The sequence below is a fragment of the Taeniopygia guttata genome, chromosome 5 (genome assembly GCF_048771995.1).
Source record: "Taeniopygia guttata chromosome 5, bTaeGut7.mat, whole genome shotgun sequence".
Classification (NCBI taxonomy): domain Eukaryota; kingdom Metazoa; phylum Chordata; class Aves; order Passeriformes; family Estrildidae; genus Taeniopygia; species Taeniopygia guttata.
This window is the reverse complement of record NC_133030.1, coordinates 13,144,105-13,168,327: the sequence shown is the minus strand read 5'-3', so window position 1 is coordinate 13,168,327 and position 24,223 is coordinate 13,144,105. Positions and strand designations below refer to the sequence as shown.

Genomic DNA, 24,223 nt, shown 5'->3' with positions numbered 1-24,223 from the left:
TAGGTGACCTTCTAACTCAGTAGAGCATAATTATGTTTATCAGATAAATAAGGCAAACACAATCATGTGAGGAAGCACAAACAAAAAGTAGTAATAAAAGATATTAATCATTTTATCCAGCATAAAATACTGCAACTTTAGGAGGTACAAAAAACTATTTCTTGATCTGCAAAAACACAACACTTTCCAGTGAAATATTAACATAAACCAGTAAGGACCATCCGTTCTTACAGCTCTGGTTTGTTACACATCATGTAGTTTTGGAGGAAAAAAAATACCCATAACATTGCTCAAAATCCATTTAATATAGTCTACTTCAGCATTTCTTACCAGCAGGATAGAAAAATCTAACTCCTAAAATAAGAAATTTGAGCTACACATGTAAAACAGCAGCCTCTAAAACAAAAGCTTAAACTAATAAAAAACTATACCCATTAAACCCATTTTCAGCACCTTTTTAACCAGCCTGCCCAGCACTTTACTAAACCTGCTTATTACCTGTTCAAGATGTACATGTTGTGTCATGCTAGAAAATCATAACTCCATTGAAGTAACGAGCTTGAGCTACACAGCTAGTAAGTAGCCTCTGGGACTAGCACAATATTAAACTAATAAAAAAATTTATATCCATTAAACCCACTTTCAGCATCTTTTTAACTTTTCAAGACGGATATATTGTGTCAGGGACTAAAACAGATTAATAAATCCTGATGGCCCTGGACAGTTTCCCCAGGCACATTCTGCCACTACCTGCAGCCCAGAGCTTTTATCCTAAAAATTAACCGTAAAGATACTTTGCTACTAAAGTAGCCGGCTCTAACCACCCAGCTGTTGCAGGATACTTTGCAGCTGAGAAAGCCACAATACAGAGTATTACCATTCAACATCAGAAGGTTTCAGCCCATCCAGAGTATCACCACACCACATCAGAAAGCTTCAGGCCACTGCCCATACAGAGCAACACCTCAGAAGGCTGCAGGCATCTGCCCTCCTTGTCCTTCAGCCCAGCCTTTTATACCCTCATGCTGATGCACTGCCCCTGTGTGCCCTCTGCTCCCTTTGGTGGTTGCTCAGTGCCCCTGGGCACTCCCTGGCTCATCGCTGTCAGTGCTGCTCACCTGCTGCTCACAGCTGTGCCCATGGGGATGAGGCTCGGCCCCAGCCCCACTCCCAATTCCCACAAACTCTGCCCACACCCAGCTGTTTCTTGTTGGGGTTCGTTTATTTAAGGACATGCACCTGAAGCACAAATGGTAATTTGCTTGCAAAGAGAGGTTGTTAGGTAGGTAGAGGTCTTGGTTTTTATATTGTTGCTAAAGTAGCTCTATTAAACTCAATTTTCATACCTGAAAAAGACTTATAATTCCATATGATAAAGAAGCTCCCAGAGATTTTTTTTACTGTATATAACATATATCACAAGTGAAAGTTCAATTTGCTGTATCTTTTGTTTTATCAATTTTTCCTGATTAACAAGATCTTCTTAACAATCCAAGTTTAAAAGCAGTAAATTCAATTTCCCCAGTAATAAAATTCAATGAAATAAAAACAAAAGACAGCAAGATAAAACAAGCTTCTTTTCTTGAAATGTCCCTAAGCACCCATAAAGTGGAAAAAAAGCAGCTGTTTACACACTAAAGAGGTGCTAGATAGCCAACAGTGACTTATTGTTATGAGTGTATATGGAAAGAAAAGGAGTCTACCTGCTTTAAACAATATAAAAGTTAACAGTATAGTAATGAAATGTTAAACTATTTTAAAATGTGTGTAGTAGGTTTGTACCAGGGAGCAAGAATTGGTTTTCCTCTTTAACTTTGGCTTAATATTCTTAAGGTCTGACCCTACAAAATCTTTAATTAAAACTAATTTTCTGTCTATGAGGAAATCTAGTTTTTTACAGACACTGGTGAACAAATGCCTCAGAAACAGGCTGCCTTTTCAACCCAAATAGCTTCAGCATTGACTAAAATATCTAAAAAAGTAGTTTATTTCTGAAAAATCAGCAAAGAAGGCTTAGGAACTCTATTAATTATCATCTGGCTCTGCATAACATTGTTTCTGGCATGTTTTTAGTGTGAAAAATACATACTCCATCCCATAAATCTAAACATAATTCTGCTTTCCTGCCATGTTTCTCTAAAATACACATTTATGGAAGAAATCCACTCAAAGAGTAGAAGAAATATTTGGTACAATTCATTGGAGCAGGTAACTAAGTTGAGAATCATTAGTGCATAAAGAAAAATCAGAAGGTCACATTCAAAATGTTAAGTAATCAAAAAATGCTACTTACTTCAGCTTCACAAAACAGGTCACACTGCAAGTCATGTAGCCATTACCACTATAATATACAGGATTATAGTAATTCATACTTATTTTTAAAATAAAATTAACTAATTTAATACCTTACAGTTGTGACTATCAATTCATTAAATGTTTTGTATTCTGTGGACGATTAGCTATAGGACAAAATCAAGTTAGCTCTAGGGTTTAGCAGGTTGTGTAAATAACATCACGGGTTGGGGATTTTTAAAGTAATTTCTGTATAAATATGTCTGAGGATCTTTTAGTATTACTACCTTTTTTTCCCCTTGGTACAACTGTAAAAATGGCCAACATGGGTCGTGTGCTTGCTGTGTTTGATCCAAATACGCAATGTTTCTGACACCATAATTAGAAAAACACAATTTAGGAGCCCAATTGTGGAATTCCTTCTTTACTTTGCGCCTCCGTGTGGCCGAGCCCCTCACACAGAGCGGATCCCGCTGTTACCACAGTCCGCATTTGTCATTGAAAACACTCACCTAACTGCAATATAGTTGGCCCAGCTGAGCCTGAAAAATTGTAAATACGCATCAAAAGTATTACACCAGCTGAGCTAGTCGGATAATATAAACTTGGATTTACACTTTGGTTTCCCACGAAGATGGGGGAAATCCGCACGTTTTAACGCGACTATTTGGGAATCTTTCGGCGCTTCTGAGCTGCCGTGAGGAGAGGCGCCGCCTGAGGGAGCCGTGCCGCAGAGCCCAGGGAGCCTCACCCAGCTAAACCTGCTCGATGTACCGGCGGCTGCGCGTACGCACAAACACCCAGAGCCGCCTTTCCCTGCTCCATGGGGGTGTATAACCCCATTCCCGGCGGTAGGTGTGTGACGCGTGTCAGAAGGAGCAGACACCGCCCTCACACCGCCCCGGGGCGGGCCCGCTCCGCCCCGTTCCCGAGCACGTCCGGGTCGGGCGCTGCCGTGAGGGGAAGTGCGCGCGGCGGCCCCGGCCCGGCCAGCGGCGGCTCCGGCAGCGCTGTCGCCAAGATGTCGCGGGGCTCCATCGAGATCCCTCTCCGGGACACCGACGAGGCGAGTCGGGCGCGGGGAGGCGGCGGGGCAGGGCGAGGAGGGCGATCCGTGCCGCGGCGGGGGCAGGCGCCGCTGCCGCCCGTGGTCGTGCCCCGGGCTCGGGGCGCGGGTGTCGCTCGCAGCCGGGGTCGCAGGTGTGTGCCCGGCCGCGTTCGCCGCCGCTTTGCTGTGTCAGGGGCTCCTGGTGTTCCTCAAGCAGCCCACAGACACGGGCAGGGCAGAGGAGCCTCTCTGTAAAGTTATTTCACCGTGCAGCTAAAAACTTAATTTAACTTTTCTGTATTTAAGGTACACTGTCACAAGTGTACCAAGAAAGATTAGAAAGGTTTAGAAGAAGTATGTGGAGATTTGCAGCATATAACAAAGTTTGCCATTAAATCGTGCCATGGCAGATACTAAATTTATAGTGTGGCTAAGTAAGGTGTTGAAGCTTAATGCTTACATGTTGAAGAATATTCTCTGTGAATTTCTGTCTGCCTGCTTTCCTGTATACATACACATATCATACATATATGCATACATATATACATGTACACAGCGACATTCATATGCACACAAATGTATATACAGAAACAAATTTCTATATGGCTGACATTGAGGTTTTAAGTCTCACAAAATTGCTTTATTCTATGGAGTTTACATGTTCAAGGGCATTTTCTTCTGTGACAGAAATTTCTGTCTGAGGTGTCAACGTGAATTGTGATCTTGGTTCAGGCTAGAACTACTTGGATCCCAAAGTTCTGATTTAATTACTAGGGAATATAATAAAATACCCCTCCACTCACCCCTGCTCTTTTTTACTTCCATGTTTATTTGCTGTGTTGGTAATATCTATTTCTCATTCATAACTATTTTAGTTGAAGGATGAGGGCCATTATCTGTGAGACAGGAGGTGCTATGCAAGATAAACTGAGTCAAAGTTAAGCAGAAATAGTTTTGCTAAAGTCTTGTATTGTCAAAACTAGAAGCTTTTATAAACTGAATTGCTCTAATTCAGCCTACAGAGGAGTCCCTGCATTGGTAATCAGGGTACAACAACTGCACTTCTTTCTTGCTGTAAAATTAACTTGTAACGCAGATGACTAATTATTAAAGACAGCATGGCTGGGTAAGGTGAACTAACAAGCAGTTAAATTGTGTTCCCAAATATCCCATCTGGGGAGTACCTGTTCCTCTTTCCTCATTTTGTAATATCAGAAGATTAGATCAACATGGGAGACTAATTCTCACAAAACAATGCCTGAATGATGAAAATTTCTTGATGTCATTTGCTAATCATATCTACAGTTGTAAATATTCATAAATTTAGCTGCTTTAATAGTCTCTTAATTTCCTAGGGCATAAAGATGTCTTCATAATATTTCAAGAATCTAAGTCTTAGGTATTGATTTTTTGACACCAGATGACTTGGAAGATTTTGTCTCTGAGGTAGATCTCTATCTTACCTGTAGGAAAAGTTTTTGAAAGTCAGCAGTGTGCAGTCAAGTTGACTATTAGCTGATTCTGAGCATCAAGTCTATAGTGAAAGAAGTTAAATTCAGATCTCTGCTTATTTTCCCTCACTTGCATCCCAAACATTGGTTTGTCTTTTCTCTAAAGAGAAGCCATCACTTTTATCTTGTGCAGAATGTAATATATGATCTCTCCTTTCTTTGTCCATAACCTTGTTTGAACACAAATAATTATTTATGTTTTGTGCTCTGACAGGTCCAGTTTCCTTTGAGCTCAATGACTGACAATTTTTTTTTTCATGCGTTGTGAAAAGATGATCTGTGTTGTTTGGTTCTAGGTTATTGAGCTTGACTTCGATCAGTTGCCTGAGGGTGATGAAGTTATAAGTATACTGAAACAGGAGCACACCCAGCTGCACATATGGATTGCCCTAGCGGTCAGTACAGATACAAATTGTGTATTTAAATACTGTATTCACACAATCACATCATGATTTCCAGTTCCCTGCTCTTATGACCAGTGATAACTGAGTTCCAAACAGGTACTTTATGGGGTCATTCAGTCTTTGATTCTAGGCCAGATGTTTCTGATTGACATATGCATATTAGGATTTTCATTTAATCTTTTTTTCCTGAAACAATGCCTCATGAGGGTTACTTTCTGTGTTTTTTCCCCCTCAATCCATAGTTTTCCTGGTTTGTGACTTTGATTACATGCTTAATAAAAAAGGAGGGGGCAGTATCTATACTTTATGTATATTTATACTTTACTCTATCTTTAATGGTAAAACATTAAAGAACTTCAGAGGAAGAACAGTGGATTCTTCTTATAAATAGCTCAAAAAGTTGTGTTTTAAGGTGGTCAGGCACTGGAACAGGTTGCCCTTAGGAGTTGTGGATACCCCATCCCTGAAAGTGTTCAAGGGCAGGTTGGATGGGCCTTTGAGCAACAGGAAAGTGTCCCTACCCATGGCAGGGCAGTTGGAACAAGATTATGTTCAAGGTTCCTTCCATCCCAGGCCGTTCAGTGATTCTAGGACAGAAAAATACTTGGCATTACCAGAAAACCTTTCTCTGATGATACCTACATTTATTTCTGCTTTATCCCTACATCCTAGGAAAAGGGTCTGTGTGATAGCTAAAGCATCAGCTTGGTATGTTCTGTACTCACTGGGGTGGTGTTGTCTGTTAAAACTGGGTTTTGTAGCTGGAGTACTACAAGCAAGGCAAAACAGAAGACTTTGTGAAGCTGCTGGAAGCTGCCCGCATCGATGGCAACCTGGACTACAGAGACCACGAGAAAGATCAGATGACATGTCTGGACACTCTGGCAGCCTACTATGTACAGCAGGCTCGGAAGGAGAAGAACAAAGACAACAAGAAGGAGCTTATCACCCAGGCCACCCTGCTGTACACTATGGCTGACAAAATCATCATGTACGATCAGGTAAAACAGATATCTGATCAAAAAAACCATTTTTGTATATTAGTGATTGTAAAGAAAATATATTTTACAATGATAAATGTATTGCAAATTTTTTCACTTGTCTAGAATCACTTGTTGGGAAGAGCCTGCTTTTGCCTGCTTGAAGGTGATAAGATGGACCAAGCTGATGCACAGTTCCACTTCGTGCTCAACCAGTCTCCAAATAATATTCCTGCCCTACTTGGTACGAGTTTCTGGATATTTGTAAAAACCTGGTCTCTTTGGCTGAGTTTTGGAATGAGTTATGTGCTTAAGAGGGTGTGTGTAGAGAGAATATGATCAAGACATACATGACAGAGACTAATTCAAATTTGGGAAGTACACACAGGTGGAAGAGCTAGGACGAATGCAATACTAACTGGCATCTTCCGAGACCCAAGGGCATATATCGAGTCCAGCTATTTATGCTTCCCTAGTGGTGGCAATAATGCTGGACACTCTGTTAAGGGTGAAGTTACCACTTGTGAGGGGTCAGCAGATTGTAACACTTGTAATTTAAGTTGTTCACTAGTCTCAGTAATTGTCTTTCCTCTGGACCAATAAGGAATTAAGTTTCTGCAGAAAAATATGAAAATGTAAATTTAATGTGTTTTCATGTTTTCTTTTTTGATATACTTGACAAATGTACATCAACAAATGTAGAAAAGGTGTTGTCCGAATTTTCTGTTAGTTTTTAACTGTAACTTTTGAAAATAGGCACAGCACAAGTGTGTTGTGTACTTGAGTTTCTGGTTTATAATCTTGGTTTTATTCCTGGTATGTTCTAACAGGTAAGGCATGCATTTCTTTCAACAAGAAAGATTATAGAGGAGCCCTTGCCTACTACAAGAAAGCACTGCGTACCAATCCAGGCTGCCCAGGTAAGGCATAAAGTATTTGCTAGTGGAGCTATTTGCTCTGCTTGCAAACTAACTCAGGCCTTCCTAATTCAAAGGGCATTTTTGTGGTCTATATCTGTCAAAAGAACTCCAACCCTCATTATAGAGGCATTTAGGCATTCATTTACTTGAAGTATTTCTTAACATATAGAGAAGAAAGTTGTGTTTAGGAAAATACTGTTCTTTTTTTGGAGTATTACCTTTTAAAGAGGTATTAGAAAATGAGATTTTGCATATAAGAGAAATTAAAGTTGTATGGAGAGGGAAGGAACTGTTCAAGACTCTTGCGCAGAATTTTTCTGTAAGCTCTTGGAAAAAGGCTTCAGAAATGACATAACAATAATGAAATAAGACATAACAAGCAAATTTCTACTTATAGTGCATGATGTGAGTTTTCCTGGTCTTGTATTATTTTCTTTATGCAAAAATCTGGGAAAGTGAATTTTAATGGCTGTAAAAAATGATACATGGGATTTAGATACATTAATTCAATGTATTTACAGTATATTCAGTAATTCATATAAATACAGTAATTCAAGGTATTTACAGTAGGAACATAAGTACTTGAAAGTCTCTTGACAGATGTGATAGACTTTGCCATAATCTGTCTGAGAAAAGGTTTTTTGCAAACTTGATGTGTGCTCTGTGGTCTGCTTTACCATACTGATTGCTACAAAAGCCTTCCTTTTCAACCAACATCTTTCCTTTGCTCCCATTTTTCTAATGGACACAGGTTTGAAACTGCTGTTTATAAATTCTCTGTAGATCACAAGCAGTCTGAAAGGGCAGTATGATGTGAATTTTATGTATTAGTACATCTATACTTGGTTATGGAAGCTGGAGGATGATAAACAGCATGTGAATCAGTTGATCATTTGAGGAGAAATGCCAGCTAACCTGTTTATTCATCTGTGTTTTCTGAAGACCTGCTAGTTTGGGGTGAACTTAACTTACCTAAGAAATGTCCAGCCCTTCCATCTGGCAATTTTTAAATGTTTTTCTCTATTATTAATACATTCCCATAAAAGTAATTTATTATTTTTGTGGCATTGGTGTCTGTGGGAGATAGATCAGTGTTCTGGAGTTTATGAAGAAATGAAATCTTACTAATACATTCAAGTTCATTTTGTGGCCAGCCAAGTATGGGCTGCTGTCTTGAAAAACAGCAGACTGTTAGATGGCTTTGCAGGCTTTAAGGAACTCTGAAAAACTCTGCTTTCACTCTAGGTTGTGAAAAAAAAAAAAAAAAAGGCATAAAGTTGAAACTTTGGGATTCTGAATGGTGTCATGTTGTTCTCTAGCTGAGGTTCGGTTGGGAATGGGCCACTGCTTTGTGAAACTGAACAAGCTGGAAAAAGCTCGCTTGGCCTTCAGCAGGGCTCTGGAGCTGAATTCCAAGTGTGTCGGGGCCTTGGTTGGACTGGCTGTTCTGGAACTCAATAATAAAGAGGTGGGTCTGACTTAGCAGGAATCCATGCTCAGTTTACTTTCTTTTAGCTAAAAAAAGCAAATTTTTTTATCCTTTCAAAGATAGTCCCATTTTAAAATGGGTAATAACTTTTATGGTTGAATAATTTTAAGTCTGTGTTCTATTGAATGATATTATAGATATGTGCTTGTCATGTGAGCAGCACATTCTGAATAGCTTTCTTCTGTTGTTAAAAGTCTTCAATTCTGTTATTTATAGAAGAATTAGGTACAGAGAAACAGTGCTAGGTTAACTGTTTAATTTAAAATAATAAAACTCCATGGTGACATATGTGGAGGAAGGTCAAGGTAAAAGACATATTCCCAGGAGGTTAGAACATGATTTTTAGAAGTTTAGGAGTTAAGAACAAATTTTCAAACAAGTTTCAAAGTTACATTCAGGCATACATGCATGGTAAACCAAAGAGTAGGCAAGAAGAAATTCTAACTGGGCTGATAAAAGTACATTTAAGTGGTGATCCACCTTTCTAGGTATTGCATCACTAGAAAAATGCATGCAAATACAGCTTAGTTGGAATCATAACTTCCTTAGCAGGGATTAACCATCTCAGATCTTATCACAGGAGGAGGAGACCCTTAAGTGTTTATAAAAAAATATATATTGTTACATAATTGTATGTGGCTAAAATTTAGTGTGCTGCTTTCTAGAGTTCCTTAGAAAGATCTTTTCTTAGCACAGAATGTCTAAAAATTTCTTGGCTTACTACTTTGTGGGGGAAAAAATCTGTTAATACTTCCATGAAGAAACAAAACAAAACAAAAAAAAAAAAAAAAAAAAAAGTGGTCATAAGAGGTTTTTTCTTAAAACTACAGAAAAAACCAAAAGTACTCCAAAGTCAAATTTAAATAAATTCCAAAAAGCTGTGATTAAAAGCTGAGGCACATCACACAAAGATGTTTTGTGTTCTTCCTAAGAAATATATAATCTGTGCTTTACTTCAAACTGTTCTCACAACTTTGTTGTAAAACTTAGTGTAACATTGAAGAGTTGACACAGGGAAGGGAGAAAAGAGCCTATCTGAGTATCAAACTAATTGATATCTTTTTTGTGCTTAGATATTTCTAATGTGTCTTCCTCCTAGAAGATGTTATGATGTCAGATCAGGGTTGAGATGACACTGTCCTCTCATTGAGGTCTGTCTGATCTGTTTTTCTTAAATGAAAGCACTTAGAGCTTTGGGACCTCTACCCACCTACTGGATTAGGTTGAAGTTGGACATGAGACTCAAGATATTGGAGAACTTGGACAAAAGCACAGTGTGATTATAAAGCATATTAACCTTTAAAAATGAAGGCAGGAAAGATTCAATATCTCCCTATCCAGGTCTATTGTTATGCTAGGTTTGGAAAGATTGCACCTGTTCAAACTGAAATTGATTTTTTAGCTGCCTTCATGTTACATTTTAACCTCTTAAAACCTAATCTGTTCAATAAGACAGCTTTCTTCTCATCATAATTACAGAGTAAAGCACAGCCATTAGATGACTTCTCGATAGCATTTTTGGTGTTTCTGTTGAGAAATAAGTACAGATTAAGCTGACATGCTTGTGATACAGATTTCATGATTGTCCTAAATAAAGAGAAATTATTTTATCAGTTGTGGATTTAAACTTGTAGGTAAATCACATTTTTACCATGGGAAGCTTGCTTTAAGGTATAAAGCTTCCTTAGAAAAGAGTAAGTTGATGAAATGATATTTCTATACAAACACTTCAAACTTGTACTGATTTTAAAATGAGATCTAAAGTTGTTGTTTAGAATTTGAACATGCTGAATTTGTTGAATGAATTGGGTAAAACATGGAAACCAAAACCAAACAGGCACTGAGGACACTGAACAGTAGAAGGAGCAGAAGGAAAGCTGTCAGGCTGTGAGTGTGACATGTCAGAGGACATCAACACTAAGTCTTTTGGGTTTTTTTGCCTTTTTTTTTCCTAGAAATTCCTGCTCTGCTCTTTTCCATCCCTGTATGGTAGCTTCATTTCCCGTTTTCCACCTGTATGCTGCAGGAAGAAAAGCTGGTAGCTGAATTTACTTTTTTTTGTGAGCTCAGTATGGTGTTGTCAGAAATCCTAAGCAGCCTAAACTGAAAGATGTTTTTGAAGATGGTAATAAGATACAGATACTGAGGTGCTGCTGATACCTGTCAATGTTTCATTTAGGCGGATTCCATCAAGAATGGTGTTCAGCTCCTCTCTAGGGCTTACACAATTGATCCCAGCAATCCAATGGTGTTGAATCACTTGGCTAATCACTTCTTTTTCAAGAAGGTAAGAGATTACTGAAATTTTACAGTTGAATGCTTGATAACCTCTGAACAGCAAGAATTCTGGTGTTAGATTTGAACACATTTCATCAGGTGCCTAATATCTGTTAATCTAGATGAAGAACTGTGAGGTTTTTGGCCTGAATTTTGTATGAACCTTTCTGAAGAAAACCAAGAAACGTACACTTACTTAAATCAAAACCATCTTTGTGTCCTGAAGGGGTTTTGCGTTTTTGATGTTTGGAATTGGTTTTTTTGGTTGGTTGAGGTTTTTGTTGGTTTGTTTTTCCCCCTCGTCACTCTTCCACGTTTTAAAACATGAAATAGAGAAAAGAATGGCAGTGGCTAAAACTAAACCTGTTGTTATTTAGTCAGTGCTGTGACTAAAGCTTTGTCATATTTTCCAGCTATCCATGTTTAAATCTTAATATCACTTGACCATAAATAAAGTTAAGCCTTCCAAATCAAATTTCATTTAACTTCCTTTTTTTTTTTTTTTGTCAGGACTATGGTAAAGTACAACACTTGGCTCTTCATGCTTTCCATAACACAGAAGTGGAAGCAATGCAGGCAGAGAGCTGTTACCAGCTGGCAAGGTCTTTTCACGTGCAGGTAGGGCAGTTTTTAAAAGTCCCCTTTGAGCTCACATTTTAAAAAAGCCTCTTATAAAAGTTCACACAAAGGTTGTCTAAAAAAAACTGACTGTTCTTTATTTAATTCCTTTTAATCAGGAAGATTATGATCAAGCTTTCCAGTATTATTACCAGGCCACTCAGTTTGCCTCATCTTCTTTCGTACTTCCGTTTTTTGGATTGGGTCAAATGTACATTTATCGAGGGGACAAAGAGAATGCTTCACAATGCTTTGAAAAAGTCTTGAAAGCCTATCCTAACAATTATGAAACTATGAAAATCCTTGGATCTCTTTATGCAGCTTCAGAAGATCAAGAGAAACGAGACATTGCAAAGGTGAGTTTTCCTTCTGCCAGCATCGTGTTTATTTGCAAGAGTAGAACTTGGAAATCAGACTTGAAATCAGATTGTTCCTTAAGTTGAATAAAACTCAGGGTTAGGTGGCTGTAGATATGGAATATTTCATATGGGCTGTCATGAGGGGTCTTCCTGTCTGTGAAGAGTCACAGCTTCTGGACAGAACTGAGACTACACTGGGTTCTGGGTAAAGCATGTCCAGGAATTTAGAGAAGCTCCAGCCTCATGTCTCTATTTGGTACGTGAAAAGGGCAGAATTCTTTCCTTATATATATAAAACTGTCTGAAGATGGGAAGGTAGCTCATGATTTCCTGAAAAGGGCAAATCAACTGGTGATTACCAGAAGGCACTTGTCTTGTCTGGGCTTATCTGGAAGGACAATGATGCTTTTTTTAAAATAAAAGGTATTTTAAATCTCATGTTGAGTATATAAATGCAAGAAAAGTTAGACATTTCTCTAGCTTTCCATGTTGGTGTATTTGCCTATCTTTCTCTAAGACTTGAAGCAGGTGTTCTGTTCTATAGCAAAATAGAGTAATGAAGGAAGAAAACTAATGCAGATTTATTACTGTGCAGATTTTTTGGATGTTTGCTTCTGCAGTGTGGTGCATCTCTCTGGTGTTAAAGTGAATGCCTTCACGCTTTCTTTTATTTCCATTTTTTTTTAAACAGGCTGTCTTTGAAATGGCTTAATTATCTTCTGTTTTTCAGGGGCATTTAAAGAAAGTCACAGAACAATATCCTGATGATGTAGAGGCATGGATTGAGCTAGCCCAAATTCTGGAACAGACTGATATACAGGTATTACTAATATGCACTTGGTGAATTGTGTGTGTGCTTTTCATAAGAGCATGTAGAGCTCGTTCTCTTCTTTCTTTCATCCACTTGCTGTTTCTTTGCAAAGGGTGCTCTGTCAGCCTATGGAACAGCCACACGCATTCTGCAGGAGAAGGTACAGGCTGATGTCCCTCCAGAGATCCTGAATAATGTGGGTGCCCTGCACTTCAGGCTGGGAAACCTGGGAGAAGCAAAGGTATGCAGTTACTCACAGTTTGAGTGGTGTTTCTTGATCACACAGAAGTTTTTCTTTGTGGATATTCTGGAGTGCTTCATTGCTCTTTTCTTTCTGTACTTCAGAAATACTTCTTGGCATCGCTGGATCGTGCGAAAGCAGAGGCTGAGCACGATGAGCATTACTACAATGCCATCTCTGTGACAACATCCTACAACCTTGCCAGGCTCTACGAGGCCATGTGTGAATTTCATGAAGCTGAAAAGCTCTATAAAAACATTTTGAGAGAACATCCAAATTACGTTGATTGTAAGAAATATTTGGTATTTCAGTTCTACAGTCGTCCTTATAATACCAAAAAATCTGGTTGACAGTGTCTTCTGCTCTCCTTATGTCTGTCTTCCCTTGTTTTCACAGTACTGTTGGGGCTGACCTATCCCGTTTGCCACAGGCTGCAGCACACATCATGCCCTAACCTCATCTGTAGCCTTTTCCCTGTTTGTTTTCCATTGTCACCCACAGATACCCTTCCAAAAGCTTGTGGAGATGGAAGAGCTATTTAAAGTGGAGGGAAGAGAATTATGGAACTGATGGATCTTTATTTCTTTGTAGTTTTTCAGTTGTCTTTAACTTATGAAGCAAATTTTACACATTTACAATACTCTAACTATTCAAAACCTGCAGTTTTTGTATGGCCATCATGGGTGCAAGTTCCTCTTCACGTCATATGTCTTGTGAATAGAATGTGAAAGGTCTCTTAGTGTTTACTTTCCTTAGCTGATCAAGAGAAACATTGCTTTTGAAATTCATGCATGGACAATATTTTTTTTGTTCAAGATAACTTTAACCTGCTCCCTGATTTTTATTTTGTTTTCTATCTTTGTTTTCAGGCTACTTGCGCTTGGGAGCTATGGCCAGGGATAAAGGGAATTTTTATGAGGCTTCTGATTGGTTTAAAGAAGCACTTCAAATCAATCAGGTTTGTAACCCTATAGTGTTTAACATTAAAACACTCCAAGCAATAAATTAACTTGAAAATTAATTTTCCTCTTTTTGTGTTTTTACTTTGTTTAAACTAGGGGAAGAAGAGAGAGCTGCCGTATCAGCTCTCTTTGTTTTGTTTGGGATTCTTTTAAATACGGAATTATGTTTAAGAAGAGTAACACTTTATACTTGAAAAAGAACCCTTGCAAAGGGAAACACTTTCCTTTTATTTGTAACTTAGAGTGAATTTTTATTTAGGATCATCCAGATGCCTGGTCTCTGATTGGAAATCTTCATTTGGCTAAACAAGAGTGGGGTCCAGGACAGAAGAAATTTGAAAGAATATTGAAGCAGCCTTCCACACAAAATGATACTTATTCCATGCTGGCTCTTGGCAACGTCTGGTTGCAGACTCTCCATCAACCCACAAGAGACAGAGAAAAGGTAATGGGCATCTCTCTGCCCTGTGTGTGGCTTTGTTTGTTTATTTTTCATATGTTGTTAGCTCTTCAGAACCTCTTCTTAATGTTTGTTTGGCATCTTCTAGTTCATAAGACCGCTGGGTCAATCTTTTAATACCCCACTTTAGAAGTGAATGATGAATTGGGGCATTTCTTTCTGCAGGAGAAACGTCACCAAGACCGTGCATTAGCCATCTACAAGCAAGTCCTCAGAAATGACCCAAAGAATTTGTATGCTGCTAATGGCATAGGTGAATATCAGACTCTAGTTTTGCTTCAGAGGTGATCATATTCTTAAATTTCGTGCTTTAATAGAGAATTGTTTTTTCAGGGTCTGAGCACTGTAGAGTGGAGTCCAGGAAATGGCAGCTATGTCAGTTTTTGAAGGGACACTTTATTGAGGCAGTATTGAACTTTCTGTGGTAGGAGTGCACAGTGTGCATGAAGCTGGAAGCTCACACTGTCCATGTTCCTCTCCCCTCAGGAGCTGTCTTGGCACACAAAGGATATTTCCGTGAAGCTCGTGATGTTTTTGCCCAAGTGAGAGAGGCCACAGCAGATATCAGCGATGTGTGGCTGAATTTGGCACATATCTATGTGGAACAGAAGCAGTACATCAGTGCTGTGCAGATGGTAACATCACATTGAACTACCTCCTGTCTTGGCTTAGGTGTCTTCTAGATGTCTCTCTGTTGTCAGGGCAGCTGGGAAAGTTTCTGAGCAATGTTTTAAGAAGTTTTAGGCCTATTTCTAGCAAGCTGTTGGCTGTTGAGTTTAGATTTAGTAACAGCCCGTCAAATGTGGGTGGGGAGTAACAAAGCACCTATCAAGTTTTACACTTTTTTGCAGAGCAGAGTTAAAATTTTGGTAGTGGAATAAATTATTAGCCAGAGCAATATCAATCAGTGTAGTTACTGTTTGTGATTTACATGCAGATGTCTCCAAAGTAAGTAAATACAATATGCTGCCGGGATTTTCTTTTAAACAGCAACAATTCCTATTTTTGTTCTTGTAAATGACTAAATGAATACTTTAAAAGCTGACTGAGCTGTAATTTTACTCACCACAGTTAAAAGCACAGAATAATTCTTCACAGTGGAAGAAATCTGTTGAGGTCAGCTAGTTTGACCTGACCTGCCCAAGCAAGTAAATGTTCAAGTGTCAGCCTGTTCTGAGTAAATTGACTCAATTACTTGATGAAAAGCATACAAATAAGCTTAAAAACACAGCATATGTTGAACAGGACAGAAACTAAGAACAAACTTGTGTCATTTAAGATGAGTCCTTATTGAGGCTCTTCATTCAGAGCTTTTCTGAAGCTTTTTGTGATAAAGAAGTGTTACTGGGCCTTTCTTACATGATCAGAGCTCAGTAGTCACTGTCCTCCAGTGAACTATTGTTAGCAAGCTTTGGCAACACAGTCACATTCACTCTATTGTGCTTGAATGGGGTCTGGTTTTTTTTAGCACTTTGATTATTTTTATTGACAAAAAGCCTAATGAAAATCTCATTTTAGCAATTGTTTAAGCAATGAATTACAGTGGAGAGTGGGTATCACTTTCACCTATCAATTTAGGAGAAAAAATATTTTACTCATTTGCTAATTTATTTAAGAAAAGGTGTTATTAGAATTGTATTTATTTACTGAGGTGTTTTATTGTTCCCTGAGCTTTGCTATGCAGTCACAGTGTGAAATACATTATATTGGATTCAAAGGGAGACAAATTGAAATTACTAGCCCAGCTAGTGCAGCCACAATAATTATCCTTCTGAGTTCTCTAAAGCATACAAATCTGAGGCAGGCTTCAGCTAAACACAAAACCTTGGATGCTGAAGGCACTCACAAGACAGTGAGATCCAAGAGCAACAACCTCAGGTATTACAGTTCAGGGCAATTTTTCTGTACTTGAGCTGCAAATAAAATGTACTTTGTACTTTGCTATTTTGGAGGCTTAGAGAAGGTGAAGGGTTCCTTGAGAAAAGAGTATGTCAAACAGAAGTTGCTTTTTACTGAAAATGGTAACATTTGGTATCTTGTAAGCCTTTAATTCTAGACCCACAAAAGTTATAGTAACAAGTTATCTTTTACACTTTAGAGAACCTGATATCCCTTGGCATGGGCAAGTTCCTCAGCTGGATGGACAGAATAAATTTGATGTTGAGTTTTCTGAAAAGTCTGGATTTTTTTTAACTAATTACATCAGATATATGAAATTGGTATATTAGATATATTTCATTTGGTAAAGTGTCTGATATGAATAAAGAAAATACATTGTTTATTCCCCCTACATACTGTGGAGAATATTTGAGTAATCTTAAAATGAGTCATGTTGGTTGGACTTTGTTGCAGTAAATGCTGCTTTAAAAAGTATTCTTTTGTACTTAAGACTTACAGAACCTTCTGGGCTGCAGCCAGTTTCTAGAAAAAATCAGGTACTTTCTATGGAATAGGAGAGAGAATGTTCTGATCAGTGAAAAGTATGTTATGTAGCATAATATACTTCTTTAAAAAAATAAAAGGCATAATAGCAGTGATGCTTTTTAGGAATAGAAACATTTACTAGAGTTAGCTAACCAAAATAACAAACCACTGTTGCCTCTTACTTTGATTTTTTTTTCTTTTATTTCAGTATGAAAACTGCCTCAGAAAGTTCTATAAGCATCAAAACACTGAAGTGTTGTTATATTTGGCCCGGGCACTGTTTAAATGTGGCAAATTACAGGAATGCAAACAAACTTTGTTAAAGGTATGGATCTAGAACATCATGGATCACAGAATAAAATTACTGTTAGTTGATGTGTGTTTGTGTTTCTTTAAATTTGGTGGTCTGGTGTTGAAATGATGGTGTTTATTCTCTGTATGTAATTTCTGCTTCACGTTGTAGCTTATCTTAAAAATATGGGTTTTTTTCCAGGCCAGGCATGTGGCTCCAAGTGATACAGTCCTCATGTTTAATGTAGCTTTAGTGCTGCAAAGGCTTGCTACCTCTGTCCTGAAAGATGAAAAAAGCAATCTGAAGGAAGTGCTTAATGCTGTGAAAGAACTGGAGCTTGCCCACAGGTAAAGACAATTTGTTTCTAATCATTATAATCCATGTTGTTGTCCCCTTACAGTATACTTGCAGCATTGAGCACAAATCTGGTTAGAAGAGCAATCATTTTCTACAAAGCACTGTGTAATTCTAGAGTTTCTAGTAGGAAAACAAAATATTGGGCCTGACAAAACTGTGTGTTCAGATTTTTTTCCAGAACCAGTTTTGTTTGACTAGGTGCCAATGTGTGTTTCTCAGAGTTTTGTTATTGCTGTGACCAAGATTCTCTTCTTCCCAGAAATGCACAGTTGAAAATATGTTGACAATTATTCTACGACTTGAATACTATTTTATGACTTCTTTCAAAGCAAGCTGTAAGGCTTAAAAGCAAATCTGTTTATCTTACATAAGCATAATTAATGACTGGCAGTCCCTTAAGACTAATTCCACCCTCCTTTTGGTAAGTAAAGTCCAAGTACTGTCACAATTTAAGAGCAGAAGCAATTTCTTAAGTGCATTTGAGATATTTTAGTTCTGTTTAGAAAGCAAGAATAGAAAATTTTGTGCAGAGCAGTGTGATTTGTCTGATCCAGTTATCACCATCCTTGAACAGAGCTTTCAACCATTTGTCCTGCTCTTAGGTGTAGCTGGTGCATGATTTGTGCATTCCTAGCTCTGCTGTTACATTGAGGATAGAAGTTCTGACTTAAATTTAATGAGAAGCTTGTTATGTATTGTCTTGAAGAAGTTGTATGAATTTATTTTTGCCTATTAACTAAAATTTTTGGAACATATTCTCCATAGTGTAGACCTCAAGCAAGGAGTTAGTATATTCATATACCCAAGAATTTGAGTCTAGCACAAAATCACTTCTTTTGAAATGTGTCTGAGGGTATCTGGGAAGAAGCTGTGGCAATCTTGAAAGTTAGAAGTAATTTTCTTTTAACTGGAAAAACTTTTCAAAGCACTGATCATCATAGCTCACTATCTACTTGTAGGTTTGTTATAGTCTCAAGGGCCTGTCCACTAGGTCAAGGAGGCTGTTCTGAACGGATTTTTGAAAAACAAGTTTCCCTTCCTTCTCTTATGCTGAATTCAGGCATGTGATCTGTGGCAGATAAATCAATCTCTTGGGGTCAGCAATGTACTTACTCGTAGGAGCCAGCAAATGAAATCTCAGAACTCTCTTTAGAATTTTCCTCTCCGTAGTGGTTTTAGAATGCTTTAGATTTGGAGTAGTCTGAATGCACTTCTTAACTGTTAAAAGATGCTATATTAAAAGGCGTTGGCACAGAGGAAATTGGTGGGATTTCCTCATCTGTTGAGTTCTACAGGTTTGCAATTCAGGAGTAAATGCTTTGTTTTAAGGCAAAATTGCAATAAATATGTAAGTAATGCCATCTTTGCTTACTTTGGTTTCTTGTGATTTCCTCCAGGTACTTCAGTTACTTGAGTAAAGTAGGTGATAAGATGAGATTTGACTTGGCACTTGCTGCTACAGAAGCCAGGTAAAAATAAAAAAAGAAAAACCACAAACAAATCCTTCATTCAGATTTTAAGTGCAATATTTTTGTCCTGTTTTTTGGGGTTTTTTTTTAGTATTAAAACTAGATTCCAAAATTTCTGCTGTCAATTTGTTAGAACAGTAGAAATACAAGTGCAGGGTCACTCCCTACCACTGTTTTGTTCTTTTCCTGTGTTTCTCTTCTGCACATTCTTGTAAGATTTCCATAGCCCCATACAAATACCATGTGTTGTTTGCTATCTTGCACTGTACATCTGAATGGGTATCATTGAAGCACTTTGTGCAAAGAAGAAAATTTTAATATTAAAAGAAATGTCATTTTGGCATCAGCTAAGAGGGGGTTGAAACCACCTTACTTTAATGTTTTGTGTGACTTGGACACTTCATGCAACCTTAACTTTCACACTACTGGGTGTTTGAAGCTTGAATTTTGCCCTACATTTCTGAGGAGGTTTGTTAGGTTATTGTGATTAAATACAAATTCTTATTAACCATACTTCAGAAGCTCTCCAAATTGGTTGGCATGATTCCTTTTATGTTCATGTGTGGGTTTTCTGTATATGAATTGGCTACATTTGAAGTGTGAAGCAATATGTTCTGAAATGATACATTGGAAGATAAATTAGCTTACTAAAAATGCTTTAATTTACTCAAAAATCTGCACTGCTCTTCTTTGTGCTCTTCTTTCAAGTAGCTGTTTTTTTAGTTCATTAGGAATATGAATGTAGTGTTGTGGTGCGGGCACTTGATAAAAGCATTTCTTTTTGTGTTTGCCACCTTGCCTTACCTGAAAACCTTGGATTTTGCAGGCAATGCTCTGACTTACTGAGCCAGGCCCAGTACCATGTGGCTCGGGCACGCAAGCAGGATGAGGAGGAGAGGGAGCTGCGTGCCAAGCAGGAGCAGGAGAAGGAGCTACTTCGCCAGAAACTGCTTAAAGAACAGGTTTCATTGCACTAAATTCTGTGAATTGCATTTTATAAGTGCAGACAGTGACAATATGTGTGCTCCTGCTGCTCTAGGGTGGTACCTAGTAGCTGTTTTTCTTAGTCATAGTAAGTGCCAGCTGAAAATATTGCGGCTAACTCTTTCTTCCCCATAACCTCAGAAATATTTAGTTGTATAATGAAATTAAATAGATGTGCCGTAAGTTCTGCCATCAGACTTTTACCTATTCTACTATGGGCTTTTTTGTAGAAAACTTTTTGTAAAAAACTTCTTTTTTGGCCATGTGCACCTTCTGCTGTGACACAGAGCATCAAAAAGCAATTTTCCAGTCTCCTGACAGCAAATAATTTCTGTGCCTGCTGTTATAATCACCGTGGGGGTGCAAATACAATGGTAATGGTTGGCTTCCTTGGTGTTTCAGGAAGAGAAGCGCCTGAGAGAAAAAGAAGAGCAGAAGAAACTTCTGGAACAAAGAGCTCAATATGTGGAGAAGACCAAGAATATTCTGATGTTCACTGGTGAAGTAGAAGGATCAAAGGAGAAAAAACGTGGTGGCGGTGGAGGCAGGGTAGAACAGAATGTTTTAATCTCTTTTTTTGTTTTTTATTTCTTTTAAAATTCCTTAATTTTCCCCTTTTGACATATAGTCTCTTGCAGGAGCACAGGTTTTTAATTTCAAGCTCCTAGGCTTTACTGAATAAAATTGCACAGGTTTAATACTAAAATGTCAGAATTGGAAGCTAATACTTAAAAGTTCTGAGTGTGGTGGCATCACTAAAATGTGTTCAATTGTTAAAATAACAGAAGATTATCTTATTATGTGCCACTTCAGAATCAGTTTCTAAATTATACCTATCTTCTACCAACTTTGCCATAGTCTCTAGAAGATCTATATTTTCATCTCTTCTGGAGCATGTTCAGCTAAATTTCCATTTTGAAGTGTTTCCTGGTAGCTTTGTAACTGGGATGGGAATAATAGGTTGTGTTGTCTGTGTTTCTTACAGCGTTCCAAAAAAGGAGCAGGGGAGTTTGATGAGTTTGTCAATGATGACAGTGATGAAGATCTGCCCATCTCTAGAAAGAAAAAGAAGAGGAAGGGCAGTGGCAGTGAACAGGATGGGGAAGAAGAGGAGGGTGAGAGAAAGAAGAAGAAGAGGAGGAGGTAGATGATACTTTAATTAATTAATTTATTATTAGTGTCAATTTAATATTAGACTTCCCTGAGCATTAGTAGAGCTTTTAAGTAAGTTCTCTGCAGTCTTTTGTAACAGTTTGAAAACAAACTCTTATCAAGATTTCACATGGTTATTTTTTACTAACACATTACACTTTATAAGACTTAAGCAACCACTCTGCAAAACAAGTAGGAGTAACACTTGATGAACTGGACATTTCTTGAGACCGGTATTTTTGTTTCAAGGGCTTTTTGCAATATTATGCTTTATGCCACATAAAATGTGTTTCTGTTCAAGACCCCAGAAGGCAGAAGAGGGGAGTGATGATGAAGAACATGAAAACGGCCCGCGGCCTAAAAAGCGACGTCCACCCAAAGCAGAGAAGAAGAAGGCTGTAAGTTAAACCCTGAATAACTGCATCACTCTCTAAATATGTGTTTGGAGTTTAGCATTACCCTGGTCAAGGGAGATTTATTAGTGTTGAAAATTACAGCAAAACTTCCTGAAGCCAACTGGTCTTAGAACTTATTTTTATCCTCCTCTCCTGTTGCTATTGCTGCTTCAAGGATGAAAAGGATATTTCCAAAGCCATCTAGAATCAAATGATAGTAAATGGAAAAATTTTTAAAAGCATATCTGGTTTTCTGAATATGTTCCTACATTTGGGCCCTGTGCCACAAATGAACAAGCAGCCTTTTGTTTTCCCCCTATACAGCCCAAACCAGAACGTCTGCCTCCTTCAATGAAAGGAAAGATCAAATCAAAAGCCATCATTTCATCAAGTGATGATTCTTCTGATGAGGACAAACTCAAAATTGCTGATGATGGGTAAGAACCTTAATTAACTTTGTATGTACTTAGAGTTTCAATGAGAAAATGCAATGTTAATGAGATAACACAAAAATAATGAGAAGGTTTTCATTGTACTTGCAACATCCCTTCCCAGTGCAAATTAATTCCACTAATTCTTCTAACACTAGCATTACCCAAATCCTGGTGTCTTGCTTTATTTATCAGCTAAAGGGAGCACCTTTTAATACCATTTTGTCCCTCTGCTTTTCCCCTCAGGCACGCTAGGAATAGCAACAGTGATTCTGAGGAGGGGGAGCAGCAGCACAGCAAACGCATTGTTTCCGACAGCGATTCCGATAACAGGAACAAGTCTGGCAGCGAGGCCGGCAGTCCCCGCCGGTCCAGCGCCCGCGCGTCCGAGGAGGAGTCCGACAGTGACCGGTCCCCGAGGAAGAGGCGGCGCTCCGAGTCGGAGCAGTCGGACAATGAGTCCGTGCAGTCGGGGCGGAGCCGCGGCTCCGGCGGCTCCGAGAATGAATCGCGCCCGGCTTCGCGCAGCGCCGAGTCCGACAGAGACTCCGAGAGGGGCTCTGACCACGAGGGGTCTGCTAGAGCTTCTGGGAACGAGTCTGAGCCGGAGGCATCTAATGATGAGGGCTCTGAAGGGGGCTCAGATGACAGCGATTAGAGCTGAATTACAGACCGTATTTTTTAAAAAATCATGTAAATACATCTCAGTTACAGGGGAGATAGAATTTTTATATTTCAAAACTGTGATTTAAAGAACCCTAATGTTTTAGTAAACTGTTGTGAGACCTTCTTGTGATTCTTCCTATTAGTTGCTAATGGATGTTTCTCCAAGTTGGCTTATGGTGTATTTTTAAATTTAAACCACTGTAGGTGCACAGAATCTCTGTCCTGTAGTCAGCACACCGAGGATGAATGCATGTAAAAACTATGGATCACAAAAACTCCTTAGATGGTTCAGTGTGGCTGAAACTTTGTTCTGTGATTATACATGCATAGATGGATCTTAAAATCCTACCAGATGCAACAAAGAGCTGTGGATATTTATCTTTTTCCTCACTTGGAGCAAAGGTCAGTAGGGAAGCTTTTCTTTCTTTCTATTAAAGGATAAATGTGCCACGATGCAGCTCTTTTATGTTTTCAAGGGTTTGTTCTTTTGCTTCTCTTTTTGTGTTAAATCAATTGAAAATATGCAGATCTTAGAGAAATTTTATAAACTAGTGATGCAGATTTAGATTAAATATTTAAATTGGCTGGTAAAGACATTTAGGGGAATTCTGTGTTACTTGAGAAAGGTAAAGCTGCAAGTGTCACAATAAAATGTTCTTGCTTATTTGTTTGGAGTGATTTTTATTTTACTCCTTAGAAAGTATAAGCAGAATACCTGAAAACGTTTAATTTGACAATGGAATCTGTTTGGAAGAGGTGGTCCTCACTATATTGTAAGTACATGGCTTTGGGAACTAAGTCCTTTCACATAATGTGTTCAGGAATAACAATGAAAAATTGCTGTGCTGTAGACCAAATCTGATTTCTCTCTGTGGGTCTGAAAAAAATCAGTTGTACCAGTCCAAGGAAATGTTTTTCTTTTTTCATTGGTCATTAATTCTTGTGTCAAGCATTTGCTAAGAGAAGATTCTGTAGGTCTGGATAGTGTATTGCTACCAGTTCTAATAGACTGTATGGCCTTAATATGTTGCCTTGTTTTTAGGAGGCTTGGATTGTCACTACTGATAGTTCACTTGAAGCACTAAGTGCAAGTGAAGTTTCCCATGCTGCTATTTCTGGTTTGTTGTGAGCATGAACTGTTCTCGTTGTGGATGGGTTTGTTCATGTGTTTATGGGCAGTTGGTAACCATAGCAGACAGGAGAATGCAGAACACTCAAGATGTTTCTCTTTGTGGCTCAGTTTGATACCAAGTTTCTATCTGTGGTCTTACCTAAAACTTAGCATCATAGTAGAAGAACAACCCTCGTGTTTGTTGGGTCGGAGCAAAGCTGAATCATGACCCAGAACCACAGGGAAGCAGTGGATGGCTGAGGTGGAAATGCTTGATGTCACATGGCTTCATTTACGAGGCTGTTGAGAAGTGTGAGGAAATTGATGCAACTAGGGAAAACTGATACATGCAAGGTGAAACAAATGGAGCACGGACAGTGGTGGCAGGTGTGAGAGCAACCAGTTCTTAACAACAGGAAGGAGAAAGATGTACACCACTTACTATGGGATCTTATAAACTTTTCTCTACCTCAAATACACCTCTGCTGTCATAGCTTTATCATGTTACTAATTCTGTCTTCCTTGTGAAAAGTCTGCAGATTTTGCTGTTTGATGCTGTATGTCCAGCAA

General features: G+C 38.5%; 1 protein-coding gene across 1 annotated transcript; it reads left to right on the top strand.

Annotated features, from left to right (window-relative positions):
* The first annotated feature begins 3,202 nt into the window (after window positions 1-3,202).
* On the top strand, window positions 3,203-23,206 carry CTR9 (CTR9 homolog, Paf1/RNA polymerase II complex component). The gene is made up of 25 exons (XM_030273758.4): window positions 3,203-3,358; window positions 5,148-5,246; window positions 6,017-6,256; window positions 6,362-6,479; window positions 7,066-7,155; window positions 8,475-8,623; window positions 10,824-10,931; window positions 11,432-11,539; window positions 11,659-11,895; window positions 12,629-12,718; window positions 12,822-12,950; window positions 13,055-13,238; window positions 13,820-13,908; window positions 14,172-14,357; window positions 14,538-14,625; window positions 14,859-15,007; window positions 17,005-17,121; window positions 17,290-17,435; window positions 18,843-18,914; window positions 19,741-19,876; window positions 20,301-20,447; window positions 20,884-21,041; window positions 21,352-21,448; window positions 21,770-21,882; window positions 22,123-23,206. Exons 1-25 carry the CDS (start codon window positions 3,314-3,316, stop codon window positions 22,532-22,534), a joined length of 3,507 nt encoding a protein of 1,168 aa, XP_030129618.4. The 5' UTR covers window positions 3,203-3,313; the 3' UTR covers window positions 22,535-23,206.
* The last annotated feature ends 1,017 nt before the right edge of the window (window positions 23,207-24,223 follow it).